General features: G+C 32.2%; 1 protein-coding gene across 1 annotated transcript in view; it reads right to left on the reverse strand.

Moving 5' to 3' along the window:
• The window catches only part of SIFaR (SIFamide receptor), a 72,638-nt gene extending 57,318 nt beyond the window's left edge, over nt 1-15,320 (reverse strand). Inside the window, exon 1 of the mRNA XM_075296682.1 lies at nt 14,351-15,320. Within this exon, the coding sequence (XP_075152797.1) occupies nt 14,351-15,263 (913 nt within the window). The 5' untranslated portion in view covers nt 15,264-15,320. The remainder of the gene's footprint in view (nt 1-14,350) is intronic.
• Nucleotides 15,321-15,558: the final 238 nt, after the last annotated feature.

Raw genomic sequence — 15,558 nt, forward strand, 5'->3', positions numbered from 1 at the left:
ACAAGACTTTATACAAATATAATCGTCTTCACACAGATTTTTGTACTTTTAATTTAGTGTTTTGGTGAAAAATACGAACATAGTACTCACCTTATATTATCAATTTGTTATGTTACTACACCAGCATAAACATTTGTTAAATTCGAATTTTATTTGATTTTATTCGACCTTTTTTGTTATAATAATAAAGTAAGGATACATTTAAGACACATTTCTCTTTTAAGTTTGAGTTTTGGGTACTTGATTCCAAATTCTCGACTTCAAGTAGAAATTTTGCTATTTTTCAAGTAAAAAAGTCTTTCATATAAAGTGTTGGAAAACATCTCCAATTTTTGAACACTTTTTGCTTTGTAGTCAATATACAAAACGTCCACAAGTTTAAAGTGTATCGACTTTGGACAAGGAAAAAAGCAACATTCTCATTCGTAATATAAGGACATGAAATCTTTGGCCTCATGACATTAAATTTTCATGATTATTTCAGTATTGCTTTAAAAGTCTATATAACAATTTTTCTTGCTTTTTCTCTAACACTACTCAAGACAAAACAAAGCCATAAATATATATAACAACATTTCCCTTTTTTCCACATTTCCGTTCTGTGCTCAAAAGGTAAGAACAATGAAAATTGAAGCTCTCCCTATTCCCAGCCATTTTCTTGGTCGAATATATTTTCTTCTGGATTTTCATAATTCAAAGGAATGACCACTGCCAGAGTCTTTCTGTCAGCCATAGAAAATGTATTTGCTTGTTGCTATCATGGTGTGGAGTAGTCATAAAACCTTATGGCTTTATTCCTCCCATAATCTCTACTCGACCTTATCCATGTTTCTTCATATTCTCTTCACATTCGAATCCTTGATGATGGCCATATGAATTATCTGACCAAAACCAAAGATTAAACGAACCACAATAATACTAATATTTTATAATAACTAGCTACACAAATTTCACATGCTTCTATTATTAGCATTAGAAAAATTATGTATGAAGCATATTCGTAGAAATGTCCTTTGCCCTTGTTGATATTTCGTTCGTCATAATAACCTTATGTTTAATCCAAAACAAACAAAAAAAAACAAAAAAATAAAAATGAGGGGAACACAATAGCTGAGCAATTACGAGGAATATTATTCTTCATCCAAGAGCAGTCTTAGCTTTGATTCCAGTTAATTTTATATACGTTTCTTGTCCACTATGAAGACATTCAACCTATGTGCACTGTAATCTTTGGAAAGAAGTTCAAAGCCCTTCATATCTTGGAGTAGGAGACGATTTTTTTTTAATGAGCTGACACCGTGATTCATAAAACAAAAACTTAATTATCATCATTTAATGAAAATCAAAATCTCTCTAAAAATTATGTGTCTTTTGGCTACATTGAACATATGTGAACATTTAGAAAATGCTCGAGGTTAATACTCTAGGATGATTTTGGATTTATTAAAAAATCAACACCAGATGTTACCAAAATTAATTTGAATTTGCCATTTCATAGGTGAATTCACAAATCATTGTCAAGGATTTGTTTTGTTCACACATGTCTAACGTTTTGATATAACTATTTAGTTGACAAATGCAACATTTGAACTTGATAACACCACGTGGAATGTTAAGGGGTATTCTACAAATTATGAACTACTAAATACAATTAATTAAATTGTAATGTCAGCCAAAGAATGATAATGCATTTCTATTTTTTGGCGTCCTCAATGTGTAGGTGGTCCTGCAATAAATACTGTACAAATAAATTCATTGCAAACTGAAGCAAAGGAAAATGTTCGTTTTATTCTCAAAAATATTTAGAATAAACTACGCCGTGGTTAATATGATAATGATTTTTTACGTTTAGTTAATTTTTGGTTTTATGAGAAGGTATAAGAGGTACTTAAAATCCAAGAAGGATTTATGCTAAAATAAACTTTCAAGAAACAAATTATTTTTTGACAAAAAATAAATATTAAGTTAAAGCAATTTTTCTAAATAATTTTGGTGAGAGTTTTTTTCTAGATAAATGTATAAAATCTTTTTTTGCTACATTATACCTGAAACAAAGTTCATAAATGTGGCTTTAATGTTAGGCAAGTCAGCCATATTTTTAAATATTTTTGAATAGGTTTAATTTTTACTATAAATGAAAAAATTAAAATAAAATTAAAAATTTTACCCCCGCAATTCCTTTTTTATTTATTTAAGCGAATACATATATGATGATTCATTTTTTATTGATTTTTTATTTTAATTGACGCTTCAACGCTTCATGTTCCATTTGTTTGTGGTTGAGCATACTAATGTCTTCTGTTATGATGCCAACAAAGCCAGGTTCAACCTCCGGTTGAAGTGAAAAAGTTTTTCAAATTGTAAAAGTTAGCTAATTAGAATATAAAATGTAATAAAAAATATTCATAAAAATAAAAAGTGAAATTCGTGTTGTTTTTTTGAATTTTTGTTTTTTAATTTCCTCATTCAAATGAACTTCCAAGACACAACTTCTAAAGAAATGCATAGGATCCGAAAAAGAAGTACGTCCGTAGTATGACAGGCCCATGTAAAATTCATTGGAAATGATCCGAGTTTGCACTACTTCCGGATTACTTTTTTGAAAGCTTATTTTTTGCTGGGTTGTCACTGTTTTACATTAAACATAATGAATAAGAACATGTTATTTTGAAAACCTGAGATTTGAGTTCCTTTGTATGTTTTATAATTAATTTAAAAAAAATATATTTTCGCTTAGAATAAGACATAAAGAAGATGGAAGATTGCAGTTAAATGAATCTGTATATCGACGATATTTTCATCGAATTGTTTTTTCTATAAATAATAAAGCTTTTTATCCAAAATAATTCCTACATAATTTAAGCTATTTCTTTAGATTTGGATAGATTTTTGTTTTTTGTAAAATTTACTGAAAAACCTAATAGTTTCAAAGAAGAACTCCATTGACCTACTGGACAAAACATCTCCATTTTGCAAGCATGAAACAAAGCCACTATATCTAGAACACCTGCGACCTCAATGAAATCAAATTTTATCAGTGTTATTTGACATTTGCAGGGATTGTCGTGAAATACCAAGATATCATGGGCCCTTCTCACCCTCTCAACGTTGTTAGATAGCTAAATATGACATGGAAACAAACAACAACATCATAACAAATGTTAAAGAAAATATAACTAACCTATACCTATAGAGGAAAAGTAAGGCAAGTACATGTCATTATAAACAAGTGTGTATAAATGTCCATAAGCACAAACTCACACTGGCACACAACCCTGCAATTTACATCGAAGTAAGTTAAGTAAATACTCCTTTGAAACAAGAAATACTTAGGCGATATCATCAAATCGTCAAAAAGAAAGCTATACCACCACGGTTACTCTTCACTCACACACATTAACAATTTTACCTCAATCGCTTGAATGAATGTCGGAATGTGTCTTCTTTCGAGTCGGAGTGAATTTTTTGTATTAAATCACCTTTAAATTCTCACCCACTGACCCACTAAAAAGAAATTCGCTCTGTTTCATACGCCTCTCTGTGGTGCTCTACTCTGACTTCCCTATTGCCTGGTGTCTCTTAACTACGTCTCATTCTCTTTAGCTCCATCAAACATGGTAGCCAAAAGTAAAAATAAAAAGGCAAAGACAACAACAACGACAGCAATGACTTTTGCGCCAGCCTTGCGCCTAAGTTGACTGAGAAACTGAAATTAGGTCAGTTTTGTGTCGATGATCCTTTACATTAAAGTGCCTGTTGGTGGGTTGCCTACTTGCGGATGGGTAAAATACTTACAGACAGCTGTTTGAATGTTTGTTTGTCTGTATGTATCGATGGGTAGATGTTCATTGTACGTAGTACTCTTTGCTGTAAACGCAAGAGCATACGAGTGTGTCACTACATACATACCTACGTGGAGCTACATGCATTTTTGAGCATGACTATGGGATGTATAGCAGTGTAGTACTCATGCCCTAAGCAAACAGCATAAAGGACTTATGAATGGATGAATGAATGAGTGAGTGACTGTGTGGGGCTGTGTGTCTGTTCAGGTACATATGTTTGTGGTAATGGTGTGGATGTGTACGTGCCTCTGCATTTTTGGTTTACGTTATAGACGACGGTGTGTTTGGAGGCGAGTGTCTTTAAGGGTAACTGCTTCAATGTTTTTTCTCCTGTTCCATTGAGAAGAGCGAGAGACGGAGTGTGAGTACAATGGTGTCGAAGAAAAAAGTCATATAAGCTGCCATCACCACTAAACGTTTGAATAGTTGGAGGTCTTTTTCAGTACCATCACATATCCGTACGGCAGAGTATGTCTGCAAAAACACCCTTTATGTTTGCCTCACATCACGCCTCTCTTTCTCATACTTCTCCTCTTTTGCAATTTCTCTATTCTTCCAATATTTATGTGCTTAATGCAAAGTTGTATGGAAGGCAAAAAGGGTGAGGAAAAGAAAAAGGCTGAACATGAGAACAAGAAGAAGAAGAAGGAAAACAATTTCTGGGTCTCTTGGGCAAAAAATTTAATTGTCAATGGCGAGCCTATACAACACTTAACCCAAATAAAAGAGTATGGGCTCAGTTGGGTAGAGGCAGGTCATTTTCAAAATTAATTCTTAAAGCAGAGGAAAACTACCTACTAAACTCAAAACATTCTCTTTCCCTCAATTCAATGTACAATGGGTGAGTCAACAAATATTAAATTGATAGTTGAATTTTTAATGTTTAAGAATAGAATTGTTTGGCAAATAAATATAGACTATAAAAATGAATTGGGTTTTATAGCTTTTTTTATTATTGTTTACCTATGGCTGGTGCCACAATTGGAGATATTTACAGTGAGATAACTAGAATGGGATAAACTTTGACTATTTCAACGTGAAATAAATTTTATTTATGTTTATTTATGCTATTACATGGAAAAGCCCAGTTAAGAAGACTTTGTCTTTACCTAAATTATTACTTTTCTCAGCTAAAAAGCAAGGAATTACACTAAGGATATGTTTACGGCGCAATTCACTTTTAAATTTATGTTTTGTGTACAAGATACTAGGATAAAAAAGCTTAATTTAATTTTCTGTCCTTTTTGACCCGGTAATATCAAAGAATTTCACTTACGTGCTAACTGCAACTTAAAATTCGCAATTGAAAATAGGTATCAAGCGTAAATTATGCAATTTTGCAAGTAAAAAATGTTTTTAAAATATAGTTTTTAAAGGCGTCTTCTATTTTTGAACGCTTTGCAGTCACCAGACAAAAAGTCAACGAATTTAAAGACGATTTCATTAACTTTGGTGACCTTAGCCCAACAAAATTGTCTTTCATTTAAAAATACCAATTTTATAGGCAATCCACCTAACTGTAAAATTTAGCAACTTATCATCAAGTATCAGATCTCAGATCAAAAATGCGTCTTCTATGCTTCCAAAAATGGAATTCGTGCATAATAAAAAATAACGTTCATCATGGAGTTGAGTATACGAAGAGTTTTAGAACGGAGTCCATGTGGCGTATGGTTCATATGAACGAAATATTCCTCATACGGCACCGCACACTAAACTAGCATATGTTTCCCAACACAGTGATTTTATATATTAAAGAGACTACAATATATTTGACATACATTTATGATGTATTCTACTATAAATCAAAAACGTCGCAAACCTAGCAAAAATATTTCTTTTTTACAAACCCAGAAATAACAAGAATGAGAAATTTTATTTTATACATTTTTATTAGATTCAGTTATCATTTTATGATTTGGACAATTTTAGAATTTTTAAATCCATTTATCTCAAAGAAAAAATAAAGTAATTACTGGTGTTAGATATGGCCTAACATATACTAAAGGAAAATATTTTACAGCTTTAAAATTATAGTCATATCGAGGTAAAAATAGCTTGGGGTGCAAAACGCTCATTTATATCACTGTGCACAGAAAAATTATTGTAGTGAGGCCAACGATTTCATGTCCTTAGAATACGAATGTGAATTTAGCTTAGCATAGAAGACGCATTTCCCTCATATAAACTTTTTTCCTTGTCCGAAAGTCGATAAACTTTTCAATGATGTCGTTTTATCCTTATAGTTAAGTTTTACTAAGGACAACTCGGCTTTACTACTTCTGAAAAAACTTTAAAATTAATGACATTGTCTTTAAATTTGTTCATTTTTTGCTTGTTGTTTAAAAAAAGGAGATGTTTTTTAACACTTTATTTCAAAATCGGGTTTACTTGAAACATAGCATATTTTTACTGGCAGTCGAGTATGAATTTGGAAATTTAAGTCGTTAACATGCTTTTAATGAACTTTGTTAGCACACCAAGAAAAAAGCTTAAAAAAAAATAATTTCAAGAAAAAATAAAAACAAAAAATTCTAAGCAAACAACATCTACACTCAAAAAACCATGCCCGGTTCCAAAGATTTTGTCTTTACTTTAAAAATTCTGGTATTGATTCCGAGCCAAAGAAGCGGAGAATACATGTAAGGATACTTTTAAGACACAATTCTCTTTTAAATTTGGGGTTTGTGTATTTGCTTCTAGGAAGAAAATTTTAATTTTTCGCTCTTTAAGCTTTTTTTCTTTATATGCTATCAAAGACCTTTAAAAGCAAGTTAACGACAACTTTTCTTTTCCAAATTCAGACTCGACTTCCAGTAGAAATTATGGTATGTTTCAAGTAAAAAACGTCTTTAAAATAAAGTGTCCTCTATTTGAACGATTTTTTGCTTTGTAGTCAAGATGCAAAAAGACAACAAATTTAAAAACAATTTCATTAAATTTAAAGAATTTTTCTGAATTATTTAAGTCAAGTTGACCTTAGCCCAAACATTTTTCTTTCATGTTATGATACCCATTTTTAAATGAAATCACTTAATTATAAGGATAATACGACTTCAATGAAAATTGTATCGACTTTTGGACAAGGAAAAAGCTTTATATTAGAGAAATACGTCTTCCATGCTATGCTATTTTTTTAGTGTATTTGTGCATTTTATGATATTTACTATTCTATGACATTTTAGACGTTACAAATTTTTGACCGTTGAAAACCGAAAAAAAATTCATCCGGCCCATCTCTGATCCACATTCAACTTGACAACCCAGCAAAAAAAATGGAAGTTCTTCCAAAAGCACAACTTTAAAAGCACTTCGAGAAGATGTACTCCCAATGATGTTCTTCATTTCAACTACACAGGAAGTTCTTTTCATTCAATTTTTTATAACATATTTTTTCATATTTTTAATGGGTAATTTTAACTTTTTTTGTTTCAAATTGGTTAAAAACAGTTTAAGAATTCATAAAATAGTACAAATTATTTAAATTTTGTCGAAAAAATGCTAAATCCAATCTGAAAAAATTGTGAATTTTTGAAAATATTTGGGGTCAAACGTTTCAGACAAGCGTTGGAATCCATTAAAAATTTTAAAAAATTATAAAAATTATTTATTTGACAAAATATCATAGAATTTTTTAAAACATTAAATTCGGATCAAACCTAAAGAAGTGATCCAAATTCAGTGCACCGGCTGTTGAAATGGAGGACTTCCGTCCTATGACTAGCCCATGTTAAATTCATCGCTTCTGCGTCAATTTCGCACCACTTCCGGATCCAAAAAGAACATATTCATTACTTTTTTGGCGACGCTTTTTTTGCTGGGAAGTTACATTGAAAGACGACCAACATCCTCTTAACTTTTCTTGGGGTAACTTTCTTTGTAATCGAAATTCGCATTTGATTTAATATCTAACACAGATGTTGTCTTAATAAAAAAGTACGATTTTTTCTCAGTTAGCGATAGTTATTTGTTTTAGTATAGTATATAATTTATTCATTAATAAAATCAATAAATTATAGTTTGGAACAAGGAAATTTGTTATCAATTTGATTTATTAGTTTCTCATTTAAATAAATAATAATTAGATTAAAAAAGTTTATGCAGTCATTTAAACTAGAAGTATGGTTGTATTGTGATTTTTTTTTAACTTAAACATGGCACACTACCCATCGTTTCGAATATGGCAGACGAGATGGAATCAGAAATATTATCCAAAATGATGAAAATAGTTTTATTGAAAAAAAAGACAAACATCACATTCGTGATACCTCTCAAAGCTCAAAGTCACGTTTCCTTCCATTTCATTGAACTTTTGTGTGGTCAGAAGGTTTCAATATACAAAATTATTGATAAAACACAAATGGCGTGTGCAGGCCATTTTGGCAAATCGAAAATTGTCATTGAAATAATGTCCCCAGACAAAATAATTAACAAAATAAATACAAATGTTTAAACTAAAATGAAATTCGTGGGTGTTTGGTGGAGACAGATATTTTCAATTATCATGAATGCTTGTGTGCGTCACTCAACTTCAAGATAATAATCAAAGAGAATCAATCAAATTATCCACGCTTACACACCCGAACACACAATTAAATGATGGCCCGTTTGCACGTCCATCTGTCTCTCTAACTGATTTTATTGATAGAACTAAAAACAAAGAACAATAACGATATGATTAGTAAACAATAATAACGCCAAAACTAAATTATCTCAGATTTCATTTATACCCCCCATCCACAAATGCATACATATGGGTCATTCTATGGCAAGTCAAATTAATTGTTTGGAGAATCGATCCAATGAAATCCACAGCACAGTGACAATCAAATATATGATTGGAGAATATCCCATACAAAATATATTGAAAACGAAAAAACACACTAAAGCAAAAAAAAAAGGAAGCGAAAGAGTAAGTAAAAGTTGCTAAGATCCCTACACGCACAGAAAAAACATATTTGGACATGGTTGCCGCATCCATTTAATGCGTATCTAGAGTATGTAATTATCGCGAAAACCATGTATTTTGTCTTTGTAAAAATAATTTTCGAGCGGAGAAAAATATATTTTGGCAATAAGCATTTAAATGGTTCTCAAACGCCGCAAACATCTTCTATTATTTAAATGATAGAATTTGAGACCATTACATGGTCGGGGAAATCATGTACCTGACCATTAATTTTTTTTTTATTTTTTTTGCAGAGAAATGGTATTTTTGTTTTCATGACAATTTAATTTTTTTGCAGCGAAAAGAATTTTATAAAAATAGTCGTGTGTTGATTGTTTCTTGGAATGGACGGAGAATATGGAATTAGTGTGTTTTGTGATAATTTATTTATTCAGAAGTGGCACGTGGTTTTATGTGAACACAAAAAAAGGTACGTGTAATTGCAGAAATTTACCAGTTTTTTGTTCTGCATTTTGCTATATGGTATAATTTATTTTTATTTGCAGTTACATGATGTCTGCGTTAGTACATTTGATGGGCACGAAGTAAATATGGAATGATTACTTATTGTTGAAATTGATATATTGAATATAGTGTGTCAAAATATATGATGTTTGCTTGCACGACATTATAAATACAAATAAACAATGATTTAATTTATAAATAAATAAAAACCAATAAATAAACTTATATTTATGTTTTCTTTTCCCAAGTACCCAGCAAAAAATGGAGCACTATTTCAGCAGGATTGTAAGGGAGAGAGGCAGTACCAACTGCTTACAAAACAACCGAATCAGCGCAGATTTTTGTGGGCGATGTCCCGATTTAGAGCAGCTTCTACATAGCTCTGATATAATTGCTCATTTTAATAGAAATATTGCTCAGAAGCGATATATAATCTTGAGTATAGCATTGTTGGCGTGAAGGAAAGCAGCACTACCTTTCACGCATCTATACTGCATGAATTGGTTGCAATAACGTAAACGAACGGTCATAAACTAGTTTGATTACTTGTTTATATTATTACCACCGATTCATGCAGTGTGGATGCACTGCCTACTTTATTGTATACCAAAAAGCGCAACTAAACTCTTACTGCTGAAGTATTTTTTGCTGGGTGGCGTCCTGTTTTCGACGACGAAAAAAGTTTTTTCATAAGATCAAAACATTTTAGGTGGTGACCATGTTCCATTTTTGATGAATACCATAACATTTTAGATCGTAACCATCGTCTTTTGATTCAAACAAAATTCTTTTTATGAATATAATAACATTTTATATGAGGACAATTTTATTTTTCTTAGAACCATGTTCACTGAGCCAACATGGTTGCAGGTGAAAATTTTACATGGTCGCCGCAAAAATAGCTCATATCATATTATTTTGCTCTTCGAATATGATTGTGACAATCATGTTTCTTCTCTGCGTGTATGAACACCTTGTCTTTTACATGATCTAAAAACAATTATAGTATACAAATATACCCAAATGTCATGGAATGCTTCCTATCCATTAATTCTAAGCGTTCACTATCTCTACAGATGAGCACTTGTGCAAACACTCGGGTAATATGACTGACCATAGTCCTCCTCTTCTTAATGGAGAACATAAAAACTTTTCCCCCCATATTTAACTTCAATGAAAGCTAAATAGCATCGATTGAACTTTAAAACATTTACCAAAAACCTACATAGACCAACACCCCAAACGCATATCACTGTGCATGTGTGAAATTGCTATGTTTCAGCAAATCGCCCGCTAACAAATCACAAACCACCAACAATTTGCACACATCCATACAAATACATGTACACACACAAAGAGATACTAAGAAGTGTAGTCTCACACGCGTATTTGTCGTAAATACTCCCTTGGAGAGGATTTGAGGGAATAGACATTACTTTTACTTGTTACTCCTGATTTATATTCGATTTCTATTGCCAGAGCTATGTGAGCCTACACACTCGCACTCACAAACCCAATTTGGAAATAATTGTTTCCACTCGGTCACATTGTGTTTGTGTGGATGTGTGTATGGTCAGAGTATTTTCCGATGCTATGAAAGACCAAAGATTGAGCATTTGCCCTCTGGCTAACCAAAGATCACGTGTAGGACATTTCATTAATACCAAACAAATTGTTATGGTCGTCTTCGTTCTTCGATACGTTTTTGGGGGATTTTCCCCTTTTTTTTTTGACATGGGGGACAGTTTAAAAACCATGGGAGATTTTATTGCGTAGAGTTGGGTTTCCCGGACAATTTTTGGAATTGAATTTTTATGGAAATCTTTATAGGCATACAGCTTCATCCTGTCATTCTCAAATATTCAAATAATTTTCACCAAATAAAAGAAAAGACCAATACTTGCCAAGGCCTTAATTTGGAGGGAGTATAGCCATTTGGGTGGAATTGATCAATCACAGGCCATCAGCATAACAGGCAAATGTACAGGACATTTATTCAGAAAAAAAGAACACCAATATCAGTATTTCATGGCCCAATTCAAAGTCAATGAAATGTCACACTTCAGTTGATGAGGATACAAAAAAAATTCCAAAGCAGTCAAACTCATCAGTATTTCCAAGAAAAAAAAACGAAAATAATTCCTCGAAGTTTTGTCATGCTTTATTTTTTGAGATAGAGATTGGTAACTTTGTCTTTCTGAAATATTCACTCACTCTCATATGGGAGGGGGGTTAAAGAGGAGTCTTTTGTCTTCTCCAAGTTGTTGACATGTACGTTTTCCCAATATATTTATAAGTTGACAATGACTAAACTCTGATAATCACTCTCTTCGAAAATGGCTTCTGTTACATAGCTGGCTCATACTGCTTTTTTGATATTGTTCTCCATTCAGCAAAAATCAAATTGTTTTTTGTTTTTGTTTTGCGAAACACTTGAAACATCACTTAAGATATCTAAGTGTCTGCCTTATGTCTACATCCTGCAGATATGAAGGCAGCATAATTTGTAGCGTCTACACCAATCAGAAATTCAATCTCTTTTTGGCAGGGAAAGAATGAAAATGAAAATAACGCGATTCCCCCAAGAGTGTTAACTTGAAGCACCGTTAGAGTGTCAAAATAACCGGTTTAACGGAAAATCAATTTTTTTAAACCGCTTAAAACCGAAAAATGAAAATCAATTAAGATTGCCATGAAACACTTACCCTCATATTCATAGAAGTTAACGTATACTTTAAACCTACTATTACCATACAAACTTTTTCGATAAACTGTCAGTAAATTATTCTGAATATAGGCATAATTATATTTTACAATTAATTGTAATAGAATTAACACTTGAAAGGCATGACTTTTCATATAATATTTATGTATTAATAACGTAAAAACGGAATACAATTGAGATGCTCACTTTACAAATAGATTATTGTCCATCCAACCATCTTGCAGTTTAAAGGGCTTTGCCCAAATAAATTTGGCAAATATACTTTTTTTTGTTAAGCAACTCTAGTAGTTTAGTCAATACAGGGTTTTAAAACAACAATAATTTTCTAAAAATTTTCTGAAATTCACCAAAATTTCCCTCCCTGAGGGATTCACTGTTTTTCGAGTGTACTCCACCTTTAATATCCCAAACGATTCTATGTGTAACTGTTAGACTAAATAAAAGTTTTCTATTTCAGAATCTGACTACTGCTGATCCAGCAAACTTAACTCCTGAATTAAAACATTATTCCTGAATATTCAACTCTACGGAAAAAAGTCCATTGTTCTCATGCTAAAATAAATTTTATTTTATTATTTAAGAAATTGTCGTCCCCAGTCCAATGAATTTTTATTCATTCCGAATAGTAAAGACGTGTTTGCTTGAAACATAGTATAATTTCTACGGAGTCTGGATTTGGAAATTTAAGTTGTCGTTAACACGGATTTTGATAGCACATGAAGGAAAAATCTGAAAAACTCATAAATTAAAATTTTTGTCCTACAATCAAGTAAACAAATCAAAGATTTGAAGACATCCTTACTTCAATTCTTCGCTTCTTTGGCTCGGAATCAATACCAATATTTTTAGTGTAAAGACAAAATCTTTGGAACCGAACATGTTTTTTTTTTCTATGTTTGTATAAATTTCAATGACCTTATAAATAAGCTGAATGCTTTCGTGATTGAATTTTTGTCTGATTCAATCACGAAATTAATTGATCAAATTAATTTATTAGTATCAATTAAAAAATTAATTGAAAGTCATTTAAAAAAATAATTGATCCAATTAAAAAAATTACTACTATAATAAATTAATACTATTATTTTTTGTTTCAATTAAAAAATTTGTTGAATCAATTAAAATTTTAATTGAATATTTTTTACAACTCAATTAAGACTTTAGTTGAAAAAATTTTCGTGAAATTTTTTCCTGTGCAGAAGACATTTTTCGTTCAGTCTCAAAAATAATAAGCGTGGTTAATATGGTTATAATTGGGTGCCAATGATTTTTGCTTTAATTCTAGTTTAAAAAAAGTTTAAGTTTTTCAAATAAAGTTTTGAAAAGCATTTCTTATTTTTGAACGGCTTTTAGCTTTATGGTCAAGATACAAGATTAATTTTGAAGAAATTTTCAGAATTATTAAAGCCAAATGGCCAATACCTTAGTCCAACAAAAATTTCTCTCATGTAAAAATACCAATTTTAAAGTCCAATCACACTACTCTAACTTTTTGTTTAGTAAAAAATCTTTGTATTAGAGAAATGGGTTTCCTATGCTAGGCAAAAATGGCATTCGTATTTTAAGGACATGAAATCTATGCGCTTACAACAATATTTTTTCAGCGTATGTTTCACATACATAAACATCTCATGTTCTAGCCATTTGGGTTGGACATTTTGGAAATGAGGATTCTTTGAGCGTCTAAATGAGCACAAAACTCCAAATTTCATGAAATTTCAGTTTACACATTTTAAATCGTTGCATCAACAATCGTAATTTTAGTTAAAACAAAAAACCAATCACAAAAATTAAGAGTATCAATAAATTTTTTAATAGGATCAATTAATTTTTTTAATTGATTTCGGTGATTGATACTATCATTTCTGTTATTGAAGACATTTCAATTAAAAAATAATTGGATCAATTAATTTCGTGATTGAATCCAAAATTTTTTTTTGTGTGATTACAATTGCTTTGCCAATCATAGCAGGAAAATACGTTTTTCTTACACCATATTTCGAATTTTCGCCCTCATTGCAAATATATCCCATTTTCAAAATTGAAAATTCTTGTATAAATTTGCTGCTGCATTAAGAATTAAATATCTGTAAAAATTTATTTGTTCAGATCTAAAGGACACAGTGTTATTGTCATATAGTAGACCATTTGGATTTATTGGCCAATTCTGATTTATTATCATTCATCCCTCTTTTCCAGCTCCATCGATCATCGCATAAAACAAAAGACAACAACTATAAAAACAAAACTTCAATAATAATAATTTATGATAAATATTTTCATCACAAGCACACACACATACACATACATACAGTCACAGATGTATAGCTAGATAGATAGATAAAAACATATGCCGTCAATACTTACGTACGAATATGTTGCTCATCAATGTTGCCGGCAAACAAAAGACAATGACCAATATATCAGCAATGGCCAGATTAACAATGAAATAGTTGGTAACGGTTCGCATATTCCTCATACGCAAGACAACAGCAATGACAAAGCTATTGCCCACCAATCCCACCAGAAACACAATCACATAGGCAATACAATAGACAATGGTCATGGCCAACGAATGGCGATAGAGGAAATCAAAATCGGATGCTTCCAGCTCCCAGTAAGCCGACTCATTGTTGGCGTTATTCATAGTCGAGGACATGGACGATATGGCGGTGGTCTCGTAGAAATCCTCCTGATAAGTGGAGGCGGCCGAGGTGACGGTAGCGGTGGCAGTGGTCATAACAGAGCCTAATAATGTGTCCATAACTAGGCGTCCATTGGCATCGGTGTCGGCGGTGACGGTAGCAGCTGTGAACGTTGTGAACACTGGCAATGATGTAGCATGCGATGATAAAATCGTAGCTGGATTTAGTGATGCGCTATCATAAAGCACTTGGACGACCGTGGAGTTAGCTCCATCACGACCAGGGGCAATGTGAGGGCTACTATTACGTGTGCCTGCCGAGAGGGTGTTCAACTCGAAGAGTTGATGTGAAAAGTTTTCCATAACGCTGCTGGAATCATTTGCCTCTCTGGTGAAATTGAAATCAACTAAAGCTTCCGGGTAATCCATAGTTTTAATTTCATACGACTTTGTACCAATGCCGTTTGTCCTTATGGTTGGGCCAGCCAAGGCAGATGGGGAGGAAATGGTTGTGGTGCCTGACGCAGAGGATGAGGATAAGGGCCGAAGTAATGGATCATGGTAATCATGAAATGCGGATATTTTCTCCTCGTTTTTTTCGTGGAGTTTCCTTCGTAGGCGATGCGAAGATACCATTTCCCTCGCCCACACTGCCCTTAAGCTGGTGAAAAATGTAGTGGCTTTGTTTGGATTCCCTTGATTGTTTTTCGTTGGCCTCCTTTTGGATTTGGTCTAAAAACTTTTTATAATCATTTGTCTTAGTTTAAATCACTGGATGATACCTATTAAAAAAACATTATTCCAAATTTGCTAAAGAGTGCTGTGATTGAGACAAAGAGAGGGGGCCGGGGGCCTGAAGGAGACGTTGGTTGTAGTGGTCTAGGGGCTGTTGGTGGAAATTATCATAACGTAAGTTTTGCTACATGTTCTC

This window comes from Haematobia irritans, chromosome 1 (genome assembly GCF_050003625.1).
Source record: "Haematobia irritans isolate KBUSLIRL chromosome 1, ASM5000362v1, whole genome shotgun sequence".
In the NCBI taxonomy this organism is placed as follows: Eukaryota; Metazoa; Arthropoda; class Insecta; order Diptera; family Muscidae; genus Haematobia; species Haematobia irritans.